This window comes from Phocoena phocoena, chromosome X (assembly GCF_963924675.1).
Source record: "Phocoena phocoena chromosome X, mPhoPho1.1, whole genome shotgun sequence".
NCBI lineage: Eukaryota > Metazoa > Chordata > Mammalia > Artiodactyla > Phocoenidae > Phocoena > Phocoena phocoena.
Window position 1 is genome coordinate 13,914,976 of NC_089240.1, and position 15,485 is coordinate 13,930,460.

The 15,485-nt window shown below is 40.1% G+C and overlaps 1 protein-coding gene across 2 annotated transcripts in view; it reads left to right on the plus strand.

Annotated features, from left to right (window-relative positions):
* REPS2 (RALBP1 associated Eps domain containing 2) overlaps window positions 1-11,723 on the plus strand; it is a 228,296-nt gene extending 216,573 nt beyond the window's left edge. For both annotated transcript variants that reach the window (XM_065900931.1, XM_065900932.1), the window contains exon 18: window positions 11,655-11,723. In XM_065900931.1, the coding sequence (XP_065757003.1) occupies window positions 11,655-11,723 (69 nt within the window). The remainder of the gene's footprint in view (window positions 1-11,654) is intronic.
* Window positions 11,724-15,485: the final 3,762 nt, after the last annotated feature.

A 15,485-nucleotide genomic window follows, 5' to 3' on the forward strand; every position in this document is an offset into this window, starting at 1 on the left:
CCTGACTACTGTAAATAGAATTGCAATGAACATTGTGGTACATGACTCTTTCTGAATTATGGTTTTCTCAGGGTATATGCCCAGTAGTGGAATTGCTGGGTCGTATGGTAGTTCTATTTTTAGTTTTATAAGGAACCTCCATACTGTTCTCCATAGTGGTTGTATCAATTTACATTCCCACCAACAGTGCGAGAGGGTTCCCTTTTCTCCACACTCTCTCCAGCATTTATTGTTTGTAGATTTTTTGATGATGGCCATTCTAACTGGTGTGAGGTGATACCTCATTGTAGTTTTTTTTTGTTTGTTTGTTTGTTTGGTTTTGCGGTACGCGGGCCTCTCACTGCTGTGGCCTCTCCTGTTGTGGAGCAACAGGCTCCGGACACGCAGGCTCAGTGGCCGTGGCTCACGGGCCCAGCCGCTCCACGGCATGTGGGATCTTCCTGGACCGGGGCACGAACCCGCGTTCCCTGCATTGGCAGGCGGACTCTCAACCACTGTGCCACCAGGGAAGCCCCTCATTGTAGTTTTGATTTGCGTTTCTCTAATGATTAGTGATGTTGAGCATCCTTCATGTGTTTGTTGGCAATCTGTATATCTTCCTTGGAGGAATGTCTATTTAGGTCTTCTGCCCATTTTTGGATTGGGTTGTTTGCTTTTTTGATGTTGAACTGCATGAGCTGCTTGTAAATTTTGGAGATTAATCCTTTGTCAGTTGCTTCATTTGCAAATATTTTCTCCCATTCTGAGGGTTGTCTTTTCGTCTTGTTTGTAGTTTCTTTTGCTGTATAAAAGCTTTTAAGTTTCATTAGGTCCCATTTGTTTATTTCTGTTTTTATTTCCATTCCTCTAGGAGGTGGGTCAAAAAGGACCTTGCTGTGATTTATGTTATAGAGTGTTCTGCCTGTGTTTTCCTCAAAGAGTTTTATAGTTTCTGGCCTTACATTTAGGTCTTTAATCCATTTTGAGTTTATTTTTGTGTATGGTGTTAGGAAGCGTTCTAATTTCATTCTTCTACATGTAGCTGTTCAGCTTTCCCAGCACCACGTATTGAAGAGGCTATCTTTTCTCCATTGTATATTCCTGCCTCCTTTATCAAAGATAAGGTGACCATATGTGCGTGGGTTTACCTCTGGGCTTTCTATCCTGTTCCATTGATCTATATTTCTGTTTTTGTGCCAGTACCATACTGTCTTGATTACTGTAGCTTTGTACTATAGTCTGAAGTCCAGGAGCCTGATTCCTCCAGCTCCGTTTTTCTTTCTCAAGACTGCTTTGGCTATTCGGGGTCTTTTGTGTTTCCATACAAATTGTGAAATTTTTTGTTCTAGTTCTGTGAAAAATGCCAGTGGTAGTTTGATAGGGACTGCATTGAATCTGTAGATTGATTTGGGTAGTATACTCATTTTCACAATGTTGATTCTTCCAATCCAAGAACATGGTATATCTCTCCATCTGTTTGTATCGTCTTTAATGTCTTTTCATCAGTGTCTTATGGTTTTCTGCATACAGGTCTTTTGTTTCCTTAGGTAGGTTTATTCCTAGATATTTTATTCTTTTTTTTGCACTGGTAAATGGGAGTGTTTCCTTAATTTCTCTTTCAGATTTTTCACCATTAGTGTATAGGAATGCAAGAGAATTTCTGTGTATTAATTTTGTATCCTGTGACTTTAACAGATTCATTGATTAGCTCTAGTAGTTTTCTAGTAGCATCTTTAGGATACTTTATGTATAAGTGTCATGCCATCTGCAAATAGTGACAGTTTTACTTCTTCTTTTCCGATTTGGATTCCTTTTATTTCTTTTTCTTCTCTGATTGCTGTAGCTAAAACTTCCAAAACTGCGTTGAATAATAGTGGTGACAGTGGGCAACCTTGTCTTGTTCCTGATCTTAGAGGAAATGGTTTCAGTTTTTCACCATTGAGAATGATGTTGGCTGTGGGTTTGTCATATATGGCCTTTATTATGTTGAGGTAAGTTCCCTCTATGCCTACTTTCTGGAGGGTTTTTATCATAAATGGGTGTTGAATTTTGTCAGAAGTTTTTCCGGCGTCTCTTCAGATTATCATATGGTTTTGATCCTTCAGTTTGTTAATATGGTGTATCACATTGATTGATTTGTGTATATTGAAGAATCCTTGCATTCCTGGGATAAACCCCACTTGATCATGGTGTATGATCCTTTTAACGTGCTGTTGAATTCTGTTTGCTTGTATTTTGTTGAGGATTTTTGCATCTATGTTCCTCAGTGATATTGGCCTGTAGTTTTCTTTCATTGTGACATCTTTGTCTTGTTTTGGTATCAGGGTGATGGTGGCCTCGTAGAGTGAGTTTGAGAGTGTTCCTCCCTCTGCTATACTTTGGAAGAGTTTGAGAAGGATAGGTGTTAGCACTTCTCTAGATGTTTGATAGAATTCGCCTGTGAAGCCATCTGGTCCTTGGCTTTTGTTTGCTGGAAGATTTTTAATCACAGTTTCAACTTCAGTGCTTGTGATTGCTCTGTTTATATTTTCTATTTCTTCCTGGTTTAGTCTCCGAAGGTTGTGCTTTTCTAAGAATTTGTCCATTTCTTCCAGGTTGTCCATTTTATTGGCATAGAGTTCCTTGCAGTAGTCTCGTAGGATGCTTTGTATTTCTGTGGTGTCTGTTGTAACTTCTCCTTTTTCATTTCTAATTTTATTGATTTGAGTCCTCTCCCTCTTTTTCTTGATGAGTGTGGCTAATGGTTTATCAATTTTGTTTATCTTCTCAAAGAACCAGCTTTTACTTTTTTTGAGCTTTGCTATTGTTTTCTTTGTTTCTGATTCATTTATTTCTGTTCTGATCTTTATGATTTCTTTCCTTCTACTAACTTTGGGTTTTGTTTGTTCTTCTTTTTCTAGTTCTTTTAGGTGTAAAGTTAGATTGTTTATTTGAGATGTTTGTTGTTTCTTGAGGTAGGATTTTATTGCTATAAACGTCCCTCTTAGAACTGCTTTTGCTGCATCCCATAGGTTTTGGATCATCGTGTTTTCATCATCATTGGTCTCTAGGTATTTTTTGATTTCCTCTTTGCTTTCTTCAGTGATCTCTTGGTTATTTAGCAGTGTATTGTTTAGCCTCCATGTGTTTGTATTTTTTTACAGATTTTTTCCTGTAATTGATATCTAGTCTCATAGAGTTGTGGTCAGAAAAGATACTTGATAGGATTTCAGTTTTCTTAAATTTACCAGGGCTTGATTTCTGACCCAAGATATGATCTATCCTGGAGAATGTTCCATGAGCACTTGAGAAGAAAGTGTATTCTGTTGTTTTTGGATGGATTGTCCTATAAATATCCATTAAGTCCATCTTGTTTAATGTATCATTTAAAGCTTGTGTTTCCTTATTTATTTTCATTTTGGATGATCTGTCCATTGGTGAAAGTGGGGTGTTAAAGTCCCCTACTATGATTGTGTTACTGTTGATTTCCCCTTTTATGGCTGTTAGCATTTGCCTTATATATTGAGGTGCTCCTATCTTGGGTACATAAGTATTTACAATTGTTATATCTTCTTCTTGGATTGATCCCTTGGTCATTATGTAATGTCCTTCTTTGTCTCTTGTAATAGTCTTTATTTTAAAGTCTGTTTTTTCTGATACGAGTATTGTTACTCCAGTTTTCTTTTGATTTCTATTTGCATGGAATATCTTTTTCCACCCCCTCACTTTCAGTCTGTATGTGTCCCTAGGTCTGAAGTGGGTCTCTTGTAGACAGCATATATACAGGTCTTGTTTTTGTATCCATTCAGCCAGTCTATGTCTTTTGGTTGGAGCATTGAATCCATTTACATTTAAGGTAGTTCTTGGTATGTATGTTCCTATTACCATTTTCTTAATTGTTTTTGGTTAGTTATTGTAGGTCTTTTCCTTCTCTTGTGTTTCCTGCCTAGAGAAGTTCCTTTAGCATTTGTTGTAAAGCTGGTTTGGTGGTGCTGAATTCTCTTAGCTTTTCCTTTTCTGTAAAGGTTTTAATTTCTCCATGGAATCTGAATGAGAACCTTGCTGGGTAGAGTAATCTTGGTTGTAGGTTTTTCCCTTTCATCACTTTAAATATGTCCTGCCAGTCGCTTCTGGCTTGCAGAGTTTCTGCTGAAAGATCAGCCGTTAACCTTATGGGGATTCCCTTGTATGTTGTTTGTTGTTTTTCCCTTGCTGCTTTTAATATTCTTTCTGTGTATTTAATTTTTGATAGTTTGATTAATATGTGTCTTGGCGTGTTTCTCCTTGGGTTTATCCTGTATGGAACTCTCTGTGCTTCCTGGACTTGATTGACTATTTCCTTTCCCATCTTAGGGAAGATTTCAATTATAATATCTTCAAATATTTTCTCAGTCCCTTTCTTTTTCTCTTCTTCTTCTAGGACCCCTGTAATTTGAATGTTGGTGAGTTTCATGCTGTCCCAGAGGTCTCTGAGACTATCCTCAATTCTTTTCATTATTTTTTCTTTGTCCTGCTCTGCAGTAGTTATTTCCACTCTTTTATCTTCCAGGTCACTTATCTGTCCTTCTGCCTCAGTTATTCTGCTATTGATTCCTTCTAGAGAATTTTTAATTTCATTTATTGTGTTGTTCATCATTGTTTGTTTGCTCTTTAGTTCTTCTAGGTCCTTGTTAAACGTTTCTTGTATTTTCTCCATTCTATTTCCAAGATTTTGGATCATCTTTACTATCATTATTCTGAATTCTTTCTTGGGTAGACTGCCTATTTCCTCTTCGTTGGTTTGCTCTGGTGGGTTTTTACCTTGCTCATTCATCTGCTGTGTGTTTCTCTGTCTTCTCATTTTGATTAACTTACTGTATTTGGGGTCTCCTTTTCGCAGGCTGTAGATTTGTAGTTCCTGGTGTTTTTGGTATCTGCCCCGTGTGGCTAAGATTGGTTCAGTGGGGTGTGTAGGCTTCCTGGTGGAGACGACTAGTGCCTGTGTTCTGGTGGATGAGGCTGCATCTTGTCTTTCTGGTGGGCAGGACCGCATCATTGGTGTGTTTTGGAGCATCTGTGATCTTACTATGATTTTAGGCAGCCTCTCTGCTAATGGGTGGGGTTGTGTTCCTGTCTTGCTAGTTGTTTGGCATAGGGTGTCCAACACCGTAGCTTGCTGGTTGTTCAGTGGATCTGGGTCTTAGCGTTGAGATGGAGATCTCTGGGAGAGCTTTTGCTGTTTGATACTACATGGAGCCAGGAGGTCTCTGGTGGACCAATGTCCTGAACTTGTCTCTCCCACCTCAGAGGCACAGGCCTGACACCTGGCTGGAGCACCAAGCCCCTGTCAGCCACACAGCCTTTGCTTTCTTCTGCCAGTTTCCCCCAGGATTCTGTAGGCTCTGGAGCAAGTGGGATGTCCCACCTGGTCTTATCCTGGCCACCAGAAGCTCACGAAGAGGTGGAAAATTAGTTTGCCCTCTTCTTTTTTTAGTGAGTGCTTGGCCGAGAACCCTTTTTTTTCTAGGGCACCTTGTAAATGGAAAAGCTTATCTGGGTTAGAAGTTCTTGCTGTGGCTGCTGTAATTCATGGTTACCTTGCGTAAGGTTAACTCGCTTTTCGGCCTTAAAAGAAAATTTATTCACCTGATGCCTCACACTGGCCCCATTCCAGCTTCAGTCTGGCCCCTATTTGTTGATCTTTATATTGGTACTACACGGTCTTGATTTCTGTAAGTGTTGAAATCAGGTAGTATAAATTTTTCAAGATTCTCTCTCTAATTGTTTAGATTTTAGAAAACACTCCTCTCAGTGGTTCTGAGTGTGTAAGTATTATGTGTCTTTTGTTAAATTTGTTCCCTTGTTTTTGGCGACACTATTGCAAATTGAACTGTTTCTTAAAATTTCATTTTCTAATTGAGCTTATGAAGGTCACAGAATATAAAGTCATACAGAAAGCAATTATATTCCTATATACAAGCAATGAACAACTGATCACAGAAATTTGAAAAACAATACCATTCATAATAGCTCGCCCCCTCCACCAAATGAAATACTTAAGTATAAATTCATCGTGAAACACAGGATCTGTATACTGAAAACTACAAAATGGTGCTAAAAGAAATCCAAGAAGACCTAAATAAAGGGAGAGACATATGCTGTTTGTGGATTGAAAGACTCAACATAGTAGTGATACTTTTTTCCTCCAAAGTGATCTAGAGATTCATTGCAACCAATCAAAATCCCAACAGGATATTTTGTAGATATAGACCAGCCTATCCTGTAATTTATATATAAGGGCCAAGGAACTAGAATAGCTAAAACAAATTTGCAAAAGAAGAACAAAGGTAGAGGAATCACTTTTAGTATCAAGCTTCAGTAATCAAGACAGTGTGGGATTGATGATAGATCAGTGGAGAGGGATTGGGAGTCCTGAAGTAGACCACATGAATATAGGCATTCAATCTTTGACAAAGGTACAAAATCAGTTCATTGAGGAAAGGATGGTCTTTTCAAGAAACTGTTTTGTAGCAGTTGGTCATCCATCAGTAAAAAAAATGAACCTTGATCGAAGACCTCACTCCTGATACAAAGATTAACTTGAAATGGATCATAGATGCAAATGTAGAACATAAAGGTATAAAACCTGTAGAAGAAAACGTAGGAAAAAGTTATTGTGACCCGGGGTTAGAAATGATGCCAAAAGCGCAATCTATAACAAAAAAAATCAATAAATTGGGCTTTATCAAAATTAAAACTTTTACTCTGCCAAAAACACTGTCAAGAGAATTAAGAGACAAGCTACAGACTAGGAGAAAATATTTGCAGCCCACGTATTTGACAAAGGACTAGTGTCCAGATTATATAAAGAACTCAGTAATAAGAACTCTCAAAGCTCAACCAACTCAATTTAAAAATGGGCAAAGGACGTGAACAGACACTTCACCAAAGAGGATATAAGGATGGCAAGTAAACATGTGAGAAGATATTCAGCATTGTTAGGCATTAGGCAAATGCAAATTGAAACCATGATCACAGACCAGTATACACAGTGATAGAATTGCTAAAACAGAAAATCGTGACAGCATCAAGTGCTGGCAACTTGATGAATTGGTGGTGAATTGGTGGTGAGAATGCCAAATGATACCCCACTCTGAGTAACTGTTGGGCATTTTCTTATGAAGTTATATATACATTTAACCTTGTGACCCAGCAGTTCCACTCCTGGGTATCTACCTTAGTGAAATGAAAAATTTAAAAACCTGTACACAAATGTTCATAGCAGTTTTATATGATAGTGGAAACGTGAAAAAAAACTCAAATGTCCTTCAAAGGATGAATGGATAAATGGAGTATGATGAAATAGTACTCATCAGGCAAAAGGAATGATACACGTAGCAATTTGAATGAAACTGAAAGGTGTTATGCTACGTGAGACAAGCCAGTGTCAAAGGGTTATGTACTGCATGATTCCTTTTATTTGACATTTTTGAAAAGGCAAAACTATAGTGCTGGAAAACAGACCACTGGTTGTCAAGGGTTATGCATGAGGTGAAGGTTTGTATATCAGTGAGTAGTTCCAGGGAGCTTTTTGGTTGTTGGAACTGTATTGAACCCTCTTTGTGGTGGTGGTTTCACAAATCTATATGTGTTAACATTTGTAGAACTGTACAGTAAAAGAAAAGAGTCAATTTTACCATATGATAATAAAAAAAATTTGTAAAATGTCACACTTCATTCTGTTTTATGGATCTTTGTATGTGACCTCGTTTCTGTTTTGCAGTTTGCTTTTGCCTCCCCCTGCCCCTACCTTTGCTTTGGCGTAGGTCACTATTATCCATTGGTCTCTATATTTGGTAGGACCTTTTAATTGGGAAGCCCATATTCCTCAGTTCTCGGAGTTTTCTTGAATTTTATTGACCTCCCTTCCCCCATTTTCTCTGTTCTCCCTTCCTGAAAGTTTTCAGACACTGGACTTCTTAGTTTGGTTTTCTAATTTTTCTTTTCTAGTTTCTTTCTTTTCTCTTCTTTCTTTTGTCTATATGTGGAGACATACTTATTTTTTAAACTGTACATCTCCTGTGTTTAATAACCAAGAGTTCATTTTTGTTGTTGTTCTCTGATTCTTTTCAATGGCATCCTATTCTTGTTTCGGTGTTGTAATATCTTCTCTTAATGGTAGTTTTTCTTCTTCCTCAATACTTGCTTTTTTTGTTGTTGTGTACACTTCTAATTAGATACTTTCCTTCAATAGCTGATGGTCCTTCTCTGCTTATATTTAGGAGGAGGATGAGAATGTATATTGCAAGTTCATAGCCTGTTGTGGGGCTTGTCAACTTTGAGCTTCATTCTCCCCCAGTTTGGCTGAGCTATAGAGTTGGGGAGCCCCCAAAGACAGTGTCATTTGCTGTTTCCTCTTGGTCTGGTTGGAGTCCTCAGGGAGGAGACTCTTGTGGTCTCCTGCATGGAGGGAAGACCTGGTTCAGTGGAGGAGAGGGCTCTGGTTCTCAGCATTCAGGGCATTCATTTAACCCCCCTATTTCCAGTCCAATTTCTAGTCCTTAATTGTATCTCTCTATTGCTAATCCAGAGGCCATCTGTTTTACCTTTCAAAGAAATAAACCTTCAGTGTTCTACCATAGTGGCAGGAAGGATTCGGGGATCTAATTACTTCTGAAGCAGACTTTCAAGCAAAACTTATTTAAGCCAGTCATCCTCCCCTCTTTCACTCCCACTTTCATAGGTATCTGGTGCTGCCAATTTGAATCTTTCAGGGATTCTTCTGTGTGAAATCGGATTGGTTCTTGTTTTATCCCCATGCTTAGCTTGCAGTTCACTTTTCTTTACTTGATCTGTAGAAGTGAAAAAGTTCTAGGTCTAGTGGACAGAAGTCTGAAGAATCATCAAGCAGAGCTCTAGTCATGGCTTCTCAGTCAGTTCCCAGACTAAGTCAGTTTACAGATACAGAACCCTTGCATAAAGGGGCCTCTGAGTCACCTTTAGGAAGGACCGTACTCTGCAGCCAAAAGCTTATATTGTTAATCTTTCTCCCAGCCCTTCCCAAAGTGTGTGACTGTGCACTGGGGAAAAGGGACTCATCAGATTTAGGGGGGATTACTGGACACAGGCTCTGAACTGATACTTATTCCAGGAGACCCAAAACATCACTATGATCCACCAGTTAAGAGTAGGAGCTTATGGAGGTTAGGTGATCAGTGGAGTTGTAGCTCAGGTCCTTGTCACAGTGGGTTCAGTTTATCCCCAAGTCCACCCTGTGGTTACTTTCTCCAGTTCCATGATGCGTAACTGGAAGAGACGTATTCAGCACCTAGGAGAATCCCCACATTTATTTTTCCTGGATTTGCTAATTCATTCAGCATTCATCAGTTTGCCTTCCAGTTTACCAATTTTATCGTTATCACCTCTTCCCTTTTGTCTTCCCTGTCCTTGTGTGTCTATGACCATGCACACCCCGCCAGTTAAAAAAATTGTTTTAGTAGAGTTGCAGTAGGGAATGAGTTTGGTACATATGTTAAGTTCTGTCTTTACCTGCAGCCTCCATCTATCGGGTTGGCCAAAAAGTTCGGGCTTTTCCGAAAGATGCTGTGGAAAAACAGAACGGACTTTTTGGCCAACCCAATATATTATTTTGCTGGGTGTTGTTACATAATCCTATGGCTTTGAAGGCTATCCAACCTCATAAATTTATGCCTCAAGCCGTACTTCTCTTTCTTCTAAGCTCTAGACATGTATTTACAACTGCTTATTCAACTTTTCTCGTAATATATCTGATACACATCTCAGATGCTTCACTCCCAACCCTCTCCTTGAAATGCCCATCTCTCATCCAATCTTCTTGTTCTCAGTTAATACCACACTACCAGCCGCCCAGTTGCTCAATCCCAAATTCCTTTCCTTCTTTCCTATATCACCTTCATCAACATCTCCTATTAGTTCTAGATTTAAATTATGTCCAGAATCCATCTCCTTCTCTCTATCTTTATGGCTGCTACCTGATCTAAGCCATTTTCATTTCTCACCTGGTTCCATTCAGTAACCTCCCAACTGTTCCCTGCTTCCACTCTTGTCCTGCTACAATCCATTGTCTACGTAGTAGCCAGAGTGAACATTCTGAATTCTAAGTTAGGCCGAATGCCTTTCCTGATTCAAAGTCCTCGTTGCCGTACACTTTGAATCCTTATTGAATCCATCCACACTCCTTATTCTGTCCACAAGGTGCCTGCCTAACTCTTTGACTTTAGCTCCTGCCAAGGTCTTAATTGTCTCCTCTGCTCTGGTCACACAGGCCTTTTGGTTCATCAGATACACTAAGCTTGTTCCCTCCTTTGGGGCCTTAGCAGTTGCCATTTTATCTCCCTGAATATGCTTCGCCTGTATCTTCATGTGGCTCACCTCTCACTTCATTCAAGCCTCTGCTCAGTAGCATCTGCTTTGAGAAGCCTTCCCGGACCACCCTCTCCACCTTTCTCCCAGATCCCCCACATTACTCTCTATTACATCATCTTATTTATTTCCTTCTGAAAGTATCTCGTTTTTTTTCTTTTTTCTTTTGACTTTCTTGTCTTTCTCTAGCCATTTGAGTATGAGCCCTGCGAGGGCATTGGTTTGATCTATCTTGTTCCTTGGTGGTATCATCACACCCAGAGCAGAATCGGGCCCATAGTAGATAGATACTCAAAGACTGTTGGATGGTAGGTAGGAGGGTGGGTGAATAAATGTTTGTTGAGTTCTACGCTACTATTAGCATGTTGTTTCTTCTGGGACGTCTCAGAATTGAGCCTTTATTGTTTGTTTTGTTTTGTTTTGTTTTTTTGGTTTTTTGTGTGGTACGCAGGCCTCTCACTGTTGTGGCCTCTCCCGTTGCGGAGCACAGGCACCAGACACGCAGGCTCAGCGGCCGTGGCTCACGGGCCCAGCCGCTCCGTGGCATGTGGGATCTTCCCGGACCGGGGCACGAACCCGTGTCCCCTGCATCGGCAGGCGGACTCTCAACCACTGCGCCACCAGGGAAGCCCAGAATTGAGCCTTTATACAGAATTCCTTCCCACCTTGACTGATTCTACTTCAGAGTGCCTTTACGTGTCCCCATCTCTCCCTGCCAGTAGGTCTGTTTTAGGGCTCAAAGTTTGAATTCCCAAATAGCAGATTGTGGATCCTGTTTTCTACCTTTAGCCAAGAAGTCACACCTTGAGCCATAATTTATGCAGGAACCTGGATGACACTTTGGTGGAAGGATGACCAGTGCCCTTTCTCATCCCTCAGTCCTAATCCAGTATGGTGCTGGAGTGGAAACAAGAGATTGCAACTAGAGATGTAGTCCTGATGGCTCGCCTCTCAATATTAGGAGTCTGCTTTTGCTTTTCTGCTCCCTTCCAATCATTTAAAAAAATTTTTAACATCATTCTGTGCCAGTCGCTGTTAAAACTGAGGGTGAGATTTAGGTGTGGGGGGTGGGGAGGGTTGGTCAATCACTTTCATTTCATCATCTTAAGAAAGGAGTCGAGAGACTGCAAATTGTGAAGCCTCCTGTGTCCGGTCACCAGCTTTAAATATGATGCCTCCCAGTCCACTTGTCCTTGAGTCATATGGCACCTAAATGCTTGTGGGTCCAGTCATAAGTTTCTTTTCAGTATCTGATGAAGTAGGGATGAACCCAGGAAATGACCCCTCTCTTCTCTTTGTTTTGTACAACTCAGGAGGTTCATCAAGAACGGATTGCATTGGAAAACCAACTGGAACAACTTCGTCCAGTCACTGTGTTGTGACCCCCAAGATTCAAGTAACAGTGGGTGACCTTTCCTGCCAAGATCTTTCCTTTGAATGTTTCAACGCAACTACTTGTCATAGATGTCTGAGACTGTGTCAAAAGCTCTTAGCGGCGGAATATAACCCATATCACCTTTTCTTTTGTGCTTCACGTGTATGTTTTACTGTGGTGGAAAAAATACAACTGATTATCACACTTGAAATTGTAACTATCAGTGGGATTTACCTCCCATTCTTAAGTACTTCCTCAAGGTGTTAGATGTTGCTCCTTACCCAAAACCAATCTTCTAGCAAATAAAAACAATTTAGAGCATTACTTATTTAAAGAATTTATGACTTGTACAAAACCTTGTAATCCAGTACCTTCAGGATGCTTGTTTTATTTTCGTATGTATATCATATACAGTAGATTGGTTTCCTGAATAATAATTGTGATTCCAACTGGATAGTCTTTGGCATGATGATAATAAAAACAAAAAGGAGAAGAAAACAAAAGCATTAGCTTTAGACTGGCGCCGTGCCCTCCACCACTATATGCCAAAAATTGCTTCTCTAGTGCCATCTTGATATTATATCTAGCTATAAATAATACATGACTATTGTTTTCTATTGAATGGCAAAGACTTATTCAGTCTTTACACCTCTGTAAAGTAGTAGTTTTGTCCATGATCTATTTAACTTGGCCCAGCTAAGCCGTCAACCCAGACAACTCAGCCCTTTCATGTAGATTTTTGGGCAAGAGAAATCTGCCTGAGCTGCCTTGCCCGATCAAATTAAATAAATAGTTGTCAGGTCTCTACTTCTATCCTGCACGGGTTAACGTATCTGTAAATGCATGAATTTGGAAACCACCCGTCAAATGTGAACGGCTGATGAGACTGTTTGGACTGATAAATATTTGTCGTCTGAACCCAGGCATTCAAACTAGGGAAGAAGGGGCGATGGTTGTTACCAGTAATGCAACAGTCTCTGGTAGTTATTTTTGTCTTTGTTATTTTCACCCGGATCGTAAGTGTGTTGGGTATGAAGAAATAATGAAAGAAAGCCGATCCTCACACTGGACGTGTGACTATTTTGTTCTCTGTGAAGCGCGCCCTTGGGAAGGGATTGCTTTATGTGCAGGTCAGAGGCGCCCAGCCGCCTCCACTGCAGTGGAGTGTGATGTAATGTGATGTAAAGCAGTGAGCTCAAATCGCAGGAGCCAGGACTCTAGAAATTTACACAGCCTCTGCTTCTCCTGTAAGCTCAAGCTGCAAGTGGGGATTGATCGACCCTCCCAGGTATCCGGCCTCGCCAGCTTTAACATCACTTCAGGAGACGGATGGCAAGACATGCGGTCTCTTGTGCACTTTGCTAATTTACCGATTCTTAGGATAGCGGGGTGAGGTGTGCTAGGTCCTTTCTGAAGTGGCTTAGGATAGGTTTGCGGTACGCGGGACTAAGCCTTTGATTTCAGTAGAGTTGACTGCTTTCAGAAGAAGTAGGCTTTTGTTTTAATGCTTTCTTACTCCGTTAAGCTTTATCAATAGCTTAATGACAGAAGAGAAACGCTCAACCGATGATGCTTTTCCAAAACAAACCAAATTGTTGATTCTGTTCCGTGCATATTAAAGGATTCTGAATTGCTTGGATTTTGAAAATCACAGGACTTGAACTATTTCTCTAGTCCCCCTTTCCTTCCCTTTTGGCTGCCTTTTTTGTCCCTGTGGGAGGGGTTCAGAGTCAGTTTAAACCCTTCCTAAGATTATGAATGGGTGAGTGCACATTTTTTAGGTAACCTCTTTTCACCTGTTTTGAGATCTGGGGGCTGCAACACATTTTATCAACAGTGTCCTTGTCACAGACGTTTCATTATCATGTTTGCCTTTTGTTCCATTCAATCCAGGAAAGACTAGCATATGCACTTCATCTCATAGTCTTCCAGGACATATGCACACACTCCAGATAGCACTTCATATCCATTAAGCAGACATATAAACTAAAGAATGTTAGTCTATGTTATGCGTTTTAAAAATATTGACATGTTTTTCTCCGATCAAGCCAAGGCCAGAGTGAGCCAAATTCGGAGGTTGGGGTTTTGTTTAGTTAGCTTGGATTTCATTAAATGAAAAAACTTGCATTGGACAATCGAAGCCTCATGCATTGCACAGTCTAACCAGTAATTTAACATAGGCATTGCATTAAAGCCCACACCAATAATATCTCCGCCGCACCTTCTTGACTGGACTTAAGAGTGACCACAGTCTCTTAGTTGCCTAGAAGTGGATTTTTAAAAAAACAATTACACCCCCCCACACACACAGAGAACATGATATTACCTAACTAGCGCTCATCCTCTCTTTCTCTATTTTCATAGGATGTATACTTTTATTTAATTTAGGATTATAACTCCTGATAATGTTTCTGTGAGCCTTTAATATGATTTATAGGAAGGCTGGGTTATTGATATCACCATTATACCTCTTCTATAAAACTACTCAAGCGTAAGAGCTTGTTGGGCAGAAGTCTCTGGGCAGAATGTTGACGTTGCCCCCATCCACGGGGGTTTAATAACCTTATTGTTAAGTGGTCTTCCTCCATGGGAGTCCCACAGTCCCAACGGTGAAAACACGGTAGGAGTAGATCGCCAGCTTATTGGGTACCTCAGTGTCTCTGGTATGTGGCTTATTGCTTTGGCCACCTCCCTATCCAGCAGCCATGAAGCAAACCCAAAAGGTAGATTTCTGGAATTGGGGAGTGTGTTGGAATCAAGGCAGGCATTTGCCTTAGTTGGAGGGATCTGACTGCTTGATAAATATTAGAGAAGTGCTTTGGGTCTGGTTAGGAGAAGGAGGCAGCTTAGCTGGGAGCTGTGCCCATTTTCTTCTCATTGCACAGTAAGATGTCAGGGATGAGAGGACCCCTTCCCATATCCTGCATTTGCTTGTGGGGAGACCAAGGCCCTAAGAAACCACAGTTCCTAGTCCAAGAATCCATAGAAGGAGGGAGCTGGTGGCAGAGTTGGGATTTTATGGATTCTCAGTTGAGTCCTCTCACCACGAGCATTACTAAAAATAGATTAGAAGGGTTTTTTTCTATGTACCATGTTGAATTTTATTTACTTAATTTATCAGTCTTAATATGAAAACAGGTCTTAGTGAGCTTTAGATCTAGATAATTCTCTTGGATTGAAGCAAAAACTAAAATCTGAAGAGAAAGAATATGATTGAAGTATTTGTTCTTCAGAACACCTCATCTTTCACGATGCAGTAAATTACCCTGAGTTTCTTGGCAGAACTTTTGACAGCTGTTGCTTTGAATAGATTCCATTCCTGTATTCCTTATGGGAGTTTGTTTTTAAAATAGACTACTGTGATTGAAATGAACTCAATATGTAGTAAGTTATAGTTTTCTTCAATATATCTTGGGTTACTTGGGTTGCAAATGTTCAGTTTCAGTACAGTTTAGGGTGAGTAATCAAAAACATGGATTTTTCTTTGATTTCCTAGTAGCGTCTGAACTATCATGAAACATTCTTCTCTTCATGTGACTTGATTCTAGTCTGTTTCTAAATGATAGTTGTCCATTTCTTAGATGAGCTCACAACCATGGTAATGATAGATGTGCTCTTAGAATATCAATGAGAAAATAGTCTGGAATGGATGTTTTCCTTGAAATTAAGACAGCCATTTGCAAATGTAGTAGTTGGAAAGATCTCAGTTTCATTATAACACCTTAGAGCTAAAAACATTTGTTCAGCACAGGCTATCCTGACAAGATAT